The following is a 14,558-nucleotide window of genomic DNA, read 5'->3' as shown; positions in this document are numbered from 1 at the left end:
TCAAACATTAAACAACTGAGCTTTTTTCTGGAGGCAAACTGCAGTTTCTCATCTGCTGCAACAGGATTAGAAACTTCTCATTAAATCTGGTGAAATGTTTGGGGAGTGTTGCATTTTCAAAAGCACGTTATAAGTGATGCAAACTCAGCATTGGCATAGATGGAGATTGTGTGAAGCAGCATTTACTGTGAATGCCGTTTCATTTACAGCTGTTTGCGTGCAAATGAACAATGCTGAGCTTCACTTTGAAACAAGTAAATTGCAGTTATTACAATTTGGTAAGCAAAATATCCCAAATAAACATATAGATTTTTTTTCCCGATTAATCAGCCCTAGTGATTGTAATATCGTGATAGCAGAAGATTCAGACAGACAATTGACCAATGGGGATTAGCTGTCTTTGTTTCATGGGAGACAGGCTACTTATACTGGCACAACATATGGCACAAGTTTAGACACGAGGACAGGTGTGGCTCTAACACACCCACATACTAACTCTCTCACACACTTATAAGCCAGCTAACACTCTGACAGACTAGGTAGGGATTTCATTAGGGCAAATATTAAGGTTAGAAAACATAAAAGGGATGCAAACATGTCACGATGTTTCTTCAGGAATGCATATCTGATGAATTTCGCTTCCAGAACCGTTATAAAAGGCCTCATTCATTCACACTACCATACCAAAATACATCTCAAATTATCTATTTCTGTTGTGTTTAAGTCTATACTTGCTCCTGATTGTGCAAACAACATTAAGTTTGCAAAGTAAGAGATTTACTTAACAGCTTTAAAAAGGACAGTCCCATCTGGAGGACTGTTTTTATGAAGTCTGTCCTATAGTAAAGTAAGCCTTGAGTAGCTAGGAGTGGCCAAGGTTTTGGGTTACAGGTCTCTCCACTGTTTTCAAACGCGCTGCCTTCTGCTATAAGCAGGTGGAAAGTGACCTTTTCTCATGTCAAGACCTAATGGGGGTGGGTGAGAGATGGCACAAGGAAAACACCTGTTGATTCTACAACTGCTCGCGCTATAAAAGTTTAATGGCAGGAAATGATTGGGAAGTAAACTTTACTGAACTGACATGTGCAAATCTTCCTGGTGATGGAAAGTGGCATAAATGACTTACTTCATTGTGTTGTAACACACATTTTATAAAAATGTAACAAGGTTTTTATGGCATAATCATTAATGTTGTGCGTGTTTGTATAATGAATAGGGTTGAAATTAATTTTCATATTTTTCCATCATTCTTCCAGTCATTTACAACAATAAAAAACATAAAATAAAACAAAATAATACATTCTTATGCACTAGAATAAGAAATAAATTATAAAATAATTATATATACTTGTGCACAAGTAAAATAAAATGTTCTAACCAATAAAATATGTTACAGCTGAGCATAACTAGAAACTATATTTCACTTCCAGCTCTGGAAATTCCCACAATTCCCCAATATTTGTAGGTTTTCCACAACTGTGGGAACTCACTGAAGTACTGGAATGAACAAAACTTTCCCTGCCAAAAATATACATTAAATAAGCATTGTTAAGAGTAAATATCAAAGAATTGTTTAAAAAAAAAAAAAAAAAAAGTTTTGCCTGTATTACTGAGTAAATATAGGAAGTGCATGGGGATTCTCTTTTTGATTGAGCAGACAGGAAATGCAACATTTTACAAAAAAGAATTTTTTTTTAGGTACAACTATTGATAAAGCTTATCAGCATAGTGTCAAGTTACAGAAAAAAAGAGAAGTCAGCTACTAAAAGATTACCAGGCCTGTGCATTTTGAGGGGATTGAGCAACATGTCACTTGATTATAGGCAAGTTTATACGGAAAACTCACTTTAAAACATACATTTCATATGCACTAACGCTTAAATGTTTAATGCGTAAAGCTTAAATACAGCAACTGAACTTCTTTAAGTCATGGTTTTACGCAGCAGGATTTAGGTAAACATTATGGGTTTGGCTGGTGACCAGCAAGTCTTTGCGAACATTTAAAGATTAAAAGTTGTCAGGCAATTAAAATGTTGTAATTTTATTAAAACCCAGAAACTCAACAGCTACCAAAACACATTACCAAACCCTGCGAAACATTGCTTTGAAGTTTTTGGTGTGGCGTGGCAACTTTTTTCGCAACAACTACGAGCTCGCGATCACTCCTCCGAAGTCAAGCCTGATTTAATATCTTCACTATTAAGTATCAGACACGTATTTACGCCTTTACAGCTCGTTAAAATCTTCCATACCTTCACAGACAGCAGCTGTGGTCGGACCGCGGGTCTTTAGTGAACATGTTCGGGTTTAATTCGCACCCACTGCATGCTCGACGCGCTCGCGCTGCCATCTTGTCCTCTCGCTGGACGACGAGGGAGAAAAAAACACAAGCTCCCTCATTTCAACTGCGCACAACTCGCATACTAAGCCATCCACGGGAACCGAACAGGGTCCAGCGTAGAGTTAAGGATATCCGTTTCGGTCAGGAGAGGTTTTTGTCGTCATGTCGAGGACGTTTAAGTCCCCCTGGTTTCGTTCCTCCTGACGGCGACGGGCAAACTCTGTCAGCTCAACTCGCTCGAGCTCTCTCAGCTGAGCGCTCGAGAACACTCTCGCGCTGCTTCTTCCTGCGCGTTTCAGTGAGGGGATTCAGACGCTTTACTGCCATGGACAGGGCTGGAGAGTCAACACACACAACCTGAAACGCCCACGGAAGTAGGACACGCTTCTGCTGCATAGTGGCCCCGCGTGGTGGGATCTGAAAGAAGGTATTTTGGCCAATGCATATACACAAATATTCTAAAATGTAATATAATAAAATAGAATGAAATAAACTATAATATACACAATACACTATAATAATAATTTATGATACAATATATCCGAAAACGATTTTCCAGAATGAACATGTTTCATTTAATTTAAAAGTGCTAAAAACAAATCTAATATTACAATATTATGTTATAAAATAATATAAAACAATGTAACAATAAACCTACTAATGTATATATATATATATATATATATATATATATATATATATATATATATATATATATATATATATATATATATATATATATATATATATATATATTATATATAAATATATATATATATATATATATATATATATATATATAGCTTAGCTTATTTAGCTTTTTTAGCAGCAAACACTCAAGATGGGTTTGGTGTACACAGGGGTAAAAAGTACCTCACGTGTACAATGAAATATATGCTGTATCTTTAATGTTGTGGGCCTATTTTTCTGCTGGTGGTCCTGCATATCTTGATCAGATACATTGAATCATGGACTCTATCAAATACAAACAGATAAAAAATCAAAACCTGACTGTCCCTGGTAGAAGTCATAAAATGGGCCGTGGTTGGATCTTCCATCAGGACTATGATCCAAAACAAAAATCAAAACCAACACAAAAATGGGTCACTGAACACAAAACCAAGCTTCTGCCACCGCTGTCCCAGTCCCCTGACCTGAACCCTAAAGAAAATGAGTGGAGTGAACTGAAGAGAAGAAGCACCAGCATGGAGCTGGGAATCTGAAGGATCTGGAGAGAGGAAGGAATGGTCTCTGATCTCTTGTCAGGTGTTCTCCAAACTCATCAGGCATTATAGGTGAAGTCTCAGAGCTGTTATCTTGGGAAAATGAGGTTGCAAAAAGTATTGAATAAAAGGGTATGATTAATTGTGAGCAGTGTGTATTAGAGAAAAACATTTCATAATGAGATTTTCCCTCCATTTAAAATTATTATTCTCCAATGAAAGGTTGGATTTTTGTAGATTTTTTAAATAAAAGATCAAAAGTATTAACGATGGAGATTTATTTTCACAGCCTTCTTTGGTCATATTTACCAAGGGTATGAATAATTTTGAGCATGACTGTCTATATATATATATATATATATATATATATATATATATATATATAGATAGATAGATAGATAGATAGATAGATAGATAGATAGATAAAACTACAGATAAATATTATAGCCTAAGTAATATTTATATATTATGTACAGACATATTTACTATTTTTTTATATGTAATAATATATTAAAGCAGAACTAAGTGACTTTTTTACCCTCATAAATAGTTTCCTAAGTCCTTACGATGGTTAATTGACTTGTAGTGGTGTGTTTGAGGTGTGCACTAACCTCCTCTGGCACGTACGCCAGAAAACAGCACTTGCAAGTTGAGCTGCATCGACCCGACACAATCTCGCCTCATGTTCACGTTCACGCGAGAATGACAAAATGCTTTACGGTAATTCAAAAACAATGTATATATTCTGACTTTATAAGACAATTTCGAAAATTACCCACCTCCATCGAGTGTACTGTATTTGCAAAACTACTGCGCTGGTGAGCGTTGTAGTCGTTGTAGTCCAGAGCTGTGCTTGGAGTATTTACGACAGTGTGATTCACTGAAGGAAGCTGTAGGGGGAGCTTCGCAAATCTTACTGAGTTCCGCTTTAATATAGTACATTTTCAAGTGTTTTTACATTGTATTTCATTTAAACTCTAATATATTTTAATAATAATTGATGTCTTAAAGCTGCAGTCTGTAACTTTTTTTTTGGTTAAAAATTATCCAAAATCCATTTTTGAGCAAGTACATTTCCTTACCTTAGCCCGATTCACAACGGGAAGCTTGTAATAATATTTTCTAATTCGAGTGGTACTGGTAGGTTTCTGCGGGAAATTCGAGCATGATGCTGTTCGTCTTTGCGTCATTACGTCACGTCTGTTTATGTAAAGACGATAATTCCGCAAATAACGCAAATGGACTGCAGCTTTAATTAATGGTCACACAAGTTAATTAGTTAATGCATTAAAAATTAGCAATACATTTTTGTTATAGTATCTTTATTAACATTGGTTAATAAAAATACGACTGTTCATTGTCCAATCATGTTGAGGTCCATTAAATAATATGAACAGATACAACTTTTGATTTTAATAATGTATTTGTAAATGCTGAATTTAATATGAACTAAGATTATTAAGTTCTTTAGGAGAATTATTCAGCATTAGTTCATGTCGGTTTTAAAGCATTACCAAAATAGTATAAAGAAATATAAAAAAACGCAATAAATAAACCTTTTATATAATAAAATATAATATGCCACGTGAATACATAAATGGTTGGGGGGGAAACAGTAAATCCAGCCAACGATGTTTTCTACACACCTCACAATTTATTGACAGCCAGCATTCAGTTTCAAATAACCAGTAGTAATACTGCATTGATAGGACACAATTTAGAAGTTTATGAAAGCAGAACATAGAGAAGTGGAGTTGGGGTTCTCTGGGGAATACATTATCTTGTGAGGTGAAGGTGTCTTCTGTAAAACATGCTCAGTGTTGATAGAAACATTCTTTTAATGTTCTTTAAAAAGAACATGCTTGGTATTCCAGGTTTCGCATGACCGTGGGAACAACGTGGGAGTAATCTGTAGGTTAAAATGAACATTAAAGAGAAAAATGTGCACATAAACATGGGTGGCACGGCACTTCACAATCTAAGGCACCAGTCAAATAATATACATCCTTTACCTCAATTTTATCCAAACTAGCCAGAAACCTTAATAACACCTTTGCGGAAGGGTTCGGGCTACAACAGCAAATGTCTGAAACTACTCAAAAATGTTGCTGGAAGTGAATCTTTTGAATATTTTGTTGCACACAATAACAGTATTCGCAAGGTTCTCCTCTATTACATTATTTCAATCAGTCATTGTCTAAAGCAATCAAAGCTTTAGGCAAAACAAATCTCTTGATACATTCACAAATATTCCCTGATATACAATGCAATGAGAGGACCTTAGGAATGTTAACCCTTAAATATTCAGTAGTGCTAGCATGTGAGCTTTTAGGGGTTACTTAGCTAGTTTATAGACACTATAATCCGTATATATAGCTACAGAATGTGAAAGCCAGGATGACCAGTGGTAAGTATTTCACGTGTTTTGTTTACACATCTAAGCCTTCCCCTTGTTTCAGAATCTCTTGGAGGATCTTCTGGTAGAACGGAGCGTAAACTAGCTTGTTGAAGGTCACCAAACGTTCCAGCTTGACGGCAATTTCCTCTAACTCTTTGCTGATGGGCGTCAGACCTCCAGGGAGAGCTGGGGCACTCCGGTGGGAGCTTGACTCCAGGAAGCCAAGGAGGTACATCTGGATCCGGGAGTCTAATAGAAAAAATACAGTTTTAGATTAAACTTCACTTCTAAATGGAATCCTAACTGCTTTTTAGGTTGTCAAAGCACAAGTCCTCCATAGAGAGCTGCGCTTACCAATGACCTTGCGGATGGGGTTGTCCGCAGACTTTGCTGCTACAATTTGGCCTTTCAATGTGTTCTCTCTGTCTGAGGGAAATGGGGAAAAGCCATGCTGAGACAAGCATCCTCGGAGCTCTAAACACAATTTCTCTGCAACAGCAGCAAAGGTTTCATCCGCTTTGAAGGACCTATGAGAGAAAATACAACAGTTTTGCTTATGGAAGTGTGAAGCATTAGAAATAGCACTGATCTTTAAAGTCACCATGAAATCAAAATGGACAATTCCTGTTTTTTTAATGGAATATTGCAGTATTATTAATGATTTATATGTGCACATCATGATTATTATTTTAAATTAAAATAACTTCCCCTCCCTCTAGCAAAGACATATCTTCTCTGATGACGTTTACTGGCGCGAAGGAGGAGCAACCTGTCACTCACATGACATCACAGCAATAGCAAACTACAACCATCCAATCAATTCTCGATGAACAAAATCAAGTCCCGCCCTACATTTTTTCTTGTTCGAGAAGCTGTTTCACTCTGATATACATGTCACAATAGGGAAGAAAAGACTATCGCAACTTCCATTTCATGCCAACCTCAAACTTACGGTGTGTGCATCTCTGCTAACAGAATCTTAATGGTTTTCTTCAGTCTTTCAATAAGTCCCGGGAGTCCAGAAATGGCCTCCCCAGCACTGTTATACACAATGAGCAGGACTGAAGCCACCAGTGCCAGCTGCTCCAGCTCCTGTTGCATCTCCTGTAATCTGCACTGATCCATGAGAAGAGTCTGTTTGATCACAGGAGGGAGAAAATTGAGGAAAAGAACAGCAACAAGTTTTGGTGTTGTTAGCTATGTTTCCATCCAAAGTTGTGAATTGAACTTGTGCGCAAAATGGGAATATCACATAAAACATTTGCGAATAAAGCACTGTTTTCATCCAGTGAGTCGAAGAGAACAAAAGAGTCACTTCTTGATAAACTGGCACTAAAAATCACTAAGAATAAAAATGTATTCATAAAAAGATAAAAGATAAAAAATGTATTCAACTCAAACAAGCGCATATGCACATTTTAAAAATGTATTTGCATCTTGCCATTTCCATCCAGCAGTTTTTTATGCGATATCACAAAATGCACATAACAATAGGTGGATGGAAACATAGCTAATGACAAATTGTAGTGTACACAATAAAGAAAAATAGATTTGCCAAGTTCTAAAACATATACATTTTGTGTTTTTGTGTTAGTTTCAAATCATTCTGTAAAACCATTTTAAACAAAAGTTTAAATTCAATGACTCTAATAATTCATTCAATACATATTGAATGCATGCGAGTGTACACATTTTAATATTTTCTTTAATATATAAATATATAATTAATATATAAATATATACAGGTGCTGGTCATATAATTAGAATATCGTAAAAAAGTTCATTTTTTTATTGTAAATTATTTTAAAAAATGAAACTTTCATTTATACTAGATTCCCTACATGTAAAGTAAAACATTTCAAAAGTTTTTTTTTTTTTTTATTTGTTGATTAGAGCGTACAGCTCATGAAAGTCCAAAATCCAGTATCTCAAAATATTAGAATATTTACATTTGAGTTTCATTAAATGACCATCCCTACAGTATAAATTCCGGGTATCTCTTGTTCTTTGAAACCACACTAATGGGGAAGACTGCTGACTTGGCAATGGTCCAGGAGACAATCATTGACACCCTCCACAAAGAGAGTAAGTCACAGAAGGTCATTACTGAATGTGGTGGCTGTTTACAGAGTGATGTATCAAAGCTCATTAAATGCAAAGTTGACTAGAAGGAAGAAATTGGGTAGGCAAAGGTGCACAAGCAACAGGGATGACAGCAAGCTTGAGAATACTGTCAAGTAAAGCCGATTCAGACACTTGGGAGAGCTTCACAATGAGTAGAATGAAGCCGGAGTCAGCGCATCAAGAGTCACCACACTCAGACATCTTCAGGAAAAGGACTACCAAGCCACTTCTGAAACAGAAACAACGTCAGAAGCATCTTACCTGGGCTAATGAGAAAAAGAACTGGACAGTGAACAGTGGTCGAAAGTCCTCTTTTCAGATAAAAGTAAATTTTGCATTTCATGTTGAAATCATGGTCCAGAGTCTGAAGGAAGACTGGAGAGGCACAGAATCCAAGCTGCTTGAAGTCTAGTGGGAAGTTTCTGAAGTTAGTAATGATTTGGGGGGCCGTGACATCTGCTGGTGTTGGTCCATTGTGTTTTATCAAGTGCAAAGTCAATGCAGCCATCTTCCAGGAGATTTTGGAGCACTTTATGCTTCCATCTGCTGACAAGCTTTATGGAGATGCTGATTTCCTTTTCCAGCAGGACTTTAGCACCTGCCCACAGTGCAAAAACCACTTCCAAGTGGTTTGCTGACCATGATATTACTGTGCTTTATTGGCCAGCCAACATGCCTGACCCCTGAATCTATGGGATATTTTCAAGAGAAAGATGAGAAACAGTCGATCCAACAATATACAGATGATCTGAAGGCTCAATAGTGCCTCAGCAGTGCCACAGGCTGATCACTTCCATGCCACACTTCACTGATGCTGTAATTTGTGCTAGGAGCAAGTCATTTGGTGTAATATGTGCTGCCGACCAAGTATTGAGTGCACAAATGAACATACTTTAAAGAACTTAAACTTTTCTGTTTTGCAAATCCATTTTTTGATTGATCTTAGGAAATATTCTAATATTTTGAGATACTGGATTTTGGACTTTCATGAGCTGTACGCTCTAATCATCAAAATTAAAAAAAAAAAAAAAAAAAAAACTTTTGAAATGTTTTACTTTACATGTAGGGAATCTAGAATATATGAAAGTTTCATTTTTAAAAATAATTTACAATAAAAAAATGAACTTATTCATAATATTCTAATTATATGACCAGCACCTGTATATTATGTTCAAAAGTTTGGGGTTTGTAAGATTTTTTTAAATTTTGTTTTTAAAAGAAGTCTCTTATGCTCACCAAGACTACATTTATTTGATCAAAGTAATGTAAAAACAGTAATATTGTGAAATATTTTTGCAAATTAAAATAACTGTTTTTATTTTAATATAGTATAAAATGTAATTCATTTCTGTGAATTTTCAGTCTTCTTCAGTGTCACATGATCCTTCAGAAATCATTCTAATATGCTGCTTTGCTGCTCAAGTAACATTTATTATTATCAATGTTGAAAACATTATTTTTTAGGATTCTTTGATTAGTAAAAAAAAAAAAAAATTGACCCCAAACTTTTGAAGAGTATGTATTTTTCAAGTTAAAATGCATTTTTGTATAAATATCATGAATTATTACAGTTTTCCATTATGATATCAGGACAGATAGTGAAAACATATTTCCTACAAAAAATATCAAAATACAAAACTACAAAATGAATTTTAATTCAGAAATTAAAAACATGATCATCATAGAAGAGGTGTATTACTGTATGAATGAATTGCATTTTTTTAAAATATTTTTCAATAAATTAATAGATCCGGACATCAGTGATCCCCAATAACACATTACCTCTGGGAAAGACTCGGCATCATGGTCCCATTTTAACAGGCGCAAATAAGCAAGATTCTGTACAGTAAGAGGGAGTTGAACAGAAATTGTTGTGGATGTTGCTCCACCCTCTGTTTCTCCACCGGTTACATAATCTGCTGTGTCCTGAAGCCATTTCTTTGTGAAATCCAAAGCATCTACAAACATGAATACATACCTGAATTAAAGAGATTAGCACTTACTAAAGTGGAAGAAGCTTATCTATGTTTTTCTAATCTAATGTTATGCATGCATAGCATAACATTCATTGATTATACAACTAATTGATTTTCCTTACTGGGTTGTTTTTCAAAGAACTCCTGAAATTTCTTCCGCTCGTATTCCACCGACTGCTGTAGAAGGTGAGGTCGCAGGCTGCTCACAGCGAAGTTGGCCATGTCGATCTTCATTTTGTCTAGCACTGCAAATATAGACCTGGAGATGTGTACAAATAAACAAGATTAAATAATTTAGTGTCATGTGACCTTCACCTTGATCGGTTTAAGTGACTTACTTAAAAAGGGGCACGATGTCACTGATTTTACGCAGCTGTTTGATGTCTTCATCACGGCAGGGTGCGCAAAAGGTGCCCATCATGTCAATTATGAACCTGGCTAATTTACTGATGTCTAGAGCTCCGTTTTCAGCCTCCTGCTGGATCAATGAGAGGTCCAGAGTCTCTTCAATTTGCCCTCTCAGTCGGCTCTGTCCTGGCAACAGAAAAGATAGCAGGGTCTGCAAAAACAGGGAGACAGGGAACTAATGAACACCTTCAAACATTTTCTTTGCTTAATGTGCACAGATATGTTGAGATATATATATATATATATATATATATATATATATATATATATATATATATATATATATATATATATATATATATATAAAAAATACATTTTGATATTAAGACTAACATTTCTGTTGAATTTCACTTTAATTATATATTCAAAATTAAATATATTATAATATATTATAAATTACACACATATTTTGTACTTATATCTTATAAAATTCAGCAAACTCTCTGATTGGTGCATGGCACATCGGTCCTGGTGTGGTGCCGAATTCCTACCCCTGCCAAATTATTACCCCCCTAGTATTGGTAGGATTAGGATTAGGTGTGGGGGAGGGGTTAGGATTAGGGGTGGGGTTAGGATTAGGCAATCAGATAGCGGCTTCAACGAGGGGGGTAATAATTTGGCAGGGAGTCGAAATTCAGCACAACACTGGAAGGCGGAAAGTTCTTGGTTATTTCCTGACAGAAATACTTTTGCTTTTTGACTTTGTTTTGTTTTGTTTTGTTTTTTTTGCACTGTGATGAATTGCATTTTAAGTCATTAACTCCAAAATGATCACATATATCAGCGAAAGTGCGACTCGCGACAACACTCACAAGAAGAATGTTCTTTTCTTTTCTTCAGTCGAAAAGAAATTAAGGTTTTTGATGAAAACATTCCAGGATTATTCTCCTTATAGTGGACTTCAATGGGCACCAAACAGTTGAAGGTCAAAATTACAGTTTCAGTGCAGCTTCAAAGGGCTTTAAACGATACCAGACAAGGAATAAGGGTCTTATCTAGAGAAACGATCGGTCATTTTCTAAAAGAAAAAAAAAATGTATATGCTTTATAAACACAAATGATCGCCTCGCAAGTGCTTCCGCCAAAACCACACTTTCGTATTCTTCAAAAAGCTTACGCTGTATGTCCTACGCCTTCCCTATTCAAATTACAGAACGAATGCGGCGCCAGTTTCGTTTTTTCCGTAAATTGAATAGGGAAGGTTGAAACCCGTTGAAGCTGCACTGAAACTGTAATTTTGACCTTCAGCCGTTTGGTGCCCATTGAAGTCCACTATAAGGAGAATAATCCTGGAATGTTTTCATCAAAAACCTTAATTTCTTTTCGACTGCAGAAAGAAGGACATGGACATCTTGGATGACATGGGGGTGAGTAAATTATCAGGAAAATTTAATATGAAAGTGAACTAACCCTTTAAGTCGAAGCCTAAAGTCATGGTATAAGAGGAAATAAGGGGGATCATGTAAAATGCATGTTTTTTTATTTAGTACTATCCTGAATAAGATATTTTATAGTTTATATAGTCCACAAGACAAAATAAATGTTCAAAAGTTTGATTCACTTGATTCTTAATACTGTGTGCCATTACCTGGATGATCCATGGCTGTTTTTGTGTTTTGTGATGGTTGTTCATGAGTCCCTTGCTTGTCCTGACCAGCTAAACTGTCCAATGTTCTCCAGGTCCTGCAAATTCTTTGATTTTCCAGCATCTTCTGTATATCTGAACCCTTTCCAGCAGTGACTGTATGATTTTGAGATCCATCTTTTCACACTGAGGACAACTGAGAGACTCATACACAACTATTACAAAAGGTGAAAGCATTCCCTGATGCTCCAGAAGCTTCTATGCTTCTATTGTCCAATTGAGTCCATGAAAATGATAGCCTCAGTTTCCTGTTCTCAGCAGACAGGAGTGGCACCCGGTGTGTTCTTCTGCTGCTGTAGACCATCTGCTTCAAGGTTTGACGTGTTGTGTGTTCAGAGATGCTCTTCTGCAGACCTCGGTTGTAACGAGTGGTTATTTGAGTTACTGTTGCCTTTCTATCAGCTCAAACCAGTCTGGCCATTCTCCTCTGACATCAACCAGGCATTTTTAGCCCACAGAACTGCCGCTCACTGGATAATTTCTGTTTTCCAGACCATTCTCTGTGAGATGGTTGTGCATGAAAATCCCAGTAGATCAGCAGTTTCTGAAATATTCAGACCAGCCCGTCTGGAACCAACAACCATGCCACGTTCAAAGTCCCTTAAATCACCTTTCTTCATCATTCTGATGCTCATTTTGAACTTCAGCAGATCATCTCGATCATGTCTACATGCTTAAATGCATTGCCATGTGATTGCCTGATTAGATATTTGCGTTAATGAGCGATTGAACATGTGTACCTAATAAAGTGAGCGTTGAGTATATACATAAATATAAGCCTGGATTCTTTCCTTACCTCTTTAATTTCCCCAACCAGGGTGATGGCATGGCTGAAAGATGGCGGGTCCTCTTTCAGCTGTGACTCAAGGCAATCCCAGAATGCTTTGTGCATCATTTCCTTGACCTGTTTCTCCAAACTGAGTATATAGAAAAGATATGTTAAAAAAACCTCTCAAAAACATTCTCAAATCAAACCATTAGAGAAAAAAAATGTGAATATTGAACCGCAATATGTATCCCTTAAGAAAACAAATGCACGTATTAACATTTCAACTATATTGTTAGCCCATTGCGATATTATCATGATAACAAGTCCATTACCTTCCCTCTTCTGGCTCATAAGGCTTGACTTGAAAAGCACTGTTCATCACTATCTCATGGGCCAGTGCCAGATTAGTGACTCCTTTGGCTGTCTCCATGAGCTCTTCCACAGAGACAAATCTGGGTGGACTGGCTGTGAGTGTTTGAATGCAATATTAGCATCATTAAAGTGTGATTTGCCACATTAAGTTAATAAACATTTCTCTCCTTACACTGGGGGGTGAGTCTGTGAGGACTGGGAGTGCTTCTTCTGATCCTCTTCCGGATCATCTCCTCTGATGGTTCCACAGTGTTCTCTTTCCCATCCTTGTCAGTCTTGCTCTGCTCCTCTTTGGGGGACTCGTCAGATTCCTTGGGCATCTTCTGCTGAAAACAAAGAAGCGGAGAAATTAAACTGATCTTTACACAGACTATAACATCAGCTGCTCTATCCAGTTCCACACTAAAATGACTGCACTGACTTTTTTTTTCTGGCATCAATGTGACATGGAGCTGAGTATGAAGTTGTTTTGTTTTTATTCTAAAACAGAAGGAAAAGACTAGAATGCCTTTAAAATCAATAAACAATAGCTCTCTAGTACCCTCATCCCTCTACTAGTCACATTCAAGTATTTTTCATTTCTATAAACTTGCTAGCGTATCTATTTTGATTTGGTTTACTGCGCTGTGACATAAACAACCAGCCTAAATCTCTGATCCAACGTCGCATCTGTCTGCACTCTAACATCCGGTCATTCGTGATTCAGATCTCTTTACAGTTTACCTGGATTCGTTAAAGCACCAACCACCCGCTTAAACTTTATTTTCACGCAGCTGCAATTCGCCACATATAATCAAAATAGCAGCCCGAGCGTTTTGTTCTGGATGAATCAATACAACCTGATGCGTGTATTTACGGAAGTACGATTCGGAAGGTTTCTTTGTAGTTTTTGAGATGTGATTTTGAATGGGAGTGAAGCTGCGTAAATAAAACATAGAACTACATTTCCCAGTAAAAACAAAAACGTCGGCCGCCCCCTAGCGCATGTGCTTCGAACAGGGAGGATTCATTTAAATTATTGAGTATTTTATTATCGAAGGCTATAAAATCACAATTATGATTAAAAATGAATACATTTCATTATTTCCTTATTATTATTACTTTTGTCATTCTATTATTATTATTATTATTATTATTACTGTTATTATTATTGATATTACTGTTGCCCTCATCACAAAATATTATCATCATCACCATATTTAGTATTACTATTGTTATTAGTATTACTGTTATTACTGTTACTATTATTATTATTGATATAAATGTTATTATTATTATTATTATTATTATTATTATTGATAT

At 36.2% G+C, this 14,558-nt stretch overlaps 2 protein-coding genes across 3 annotated transcripts in view; both read right to left on the bottom strand.

The window, feature by feature from the left end:
* Nucleotides 1-2,668, bottom strand: part of hipk3a (homeodomain interacting protein kinase 3a) — a 47,470-nt gene extending 44,802 nt beyond the window's left edge. Inside the window, 2 exon segments of the mRNA XM_048158980.1 lie at nucleotides 2,253-2,303; nucleotides 2,306-2,668. Of these exon segments, the coding sequence (XP_048014937.1) occupies nucleotides 2,253-2,303; nucleotides 2,306-2,327 (73 nt within the window). The 5' untranslated portion in view covers nucleotides 2,328-2,668.
* Nucleotides 2,669-5,198: 2,530 nt separating this feature from the next.
* tcp11l1 (t-complex 11, testis-specific-like 1) lies at nucleotides 5,199-14,136 on the bottom strand. 2 transcript variants are annotated; one of them, XM_048159047.1, is made up of 10 exons: nucleotides 13,980-14,136; nucleotides 13,429-13,579; nucleotides 13,217-13,349; nucleotides 12,912-13,032; nucleotides 10,401-10,621; nucleotides 10,185-10,321; nucleotides 9,869-10,044; nucleotides 6,915-7,096; nucleotides 6,317-6,489; nucleotides 5,199-6,211 (listed from the first exon to the last, which is right to left on the bottom strand). In XM_048159047.1, exons 2-10 carry the CDS (start codon nucleotides 13,574-13,576, stop codon nucleotides 5,994-5,996), a joined length of 1,509 nt encoding a protein of 502 aa, XP_048015004.1. In that variant the 5' UTR covers nucleotides 13,577-13,579; nucleotides 13,980-14,136; the 3' UTR covers nucleotides 5,199-5,993. The 2 variants fall into 2 exon arrangements, with proteins under 2 accessions (XP_048015004.1, XP_048015005.1); XM_048159048.1 differs by having other exon boundaries at nucleotides 13,429-13,582; nucleotides 13,980-14,129.
* Between the last annotated feature and the right edge of the window lie 422 nt (nucleotides 14,137-14,558).

This window comes from Megalobrama amblycephala, linkage group LG15 (genome assembly GCF_018812025.1).
Source record: "Megalobrama amblycephala isolate DHTTF-2021 linkage group LG15, ASM1881202v1, whole genome shotgun sequence".
Lineage (NCBI taxonomy): Eukaryota > Metazoa > Chordata > Actinopteri > Cypriniformes > Xenocyprididae > Megalobrama > Megalobrama amblycephala.
The sequence above is the reverse complement of the archived record's forward strand: the minus strand, read 5'-3'. Positions and strand labels throughout refer to the sequence as shown.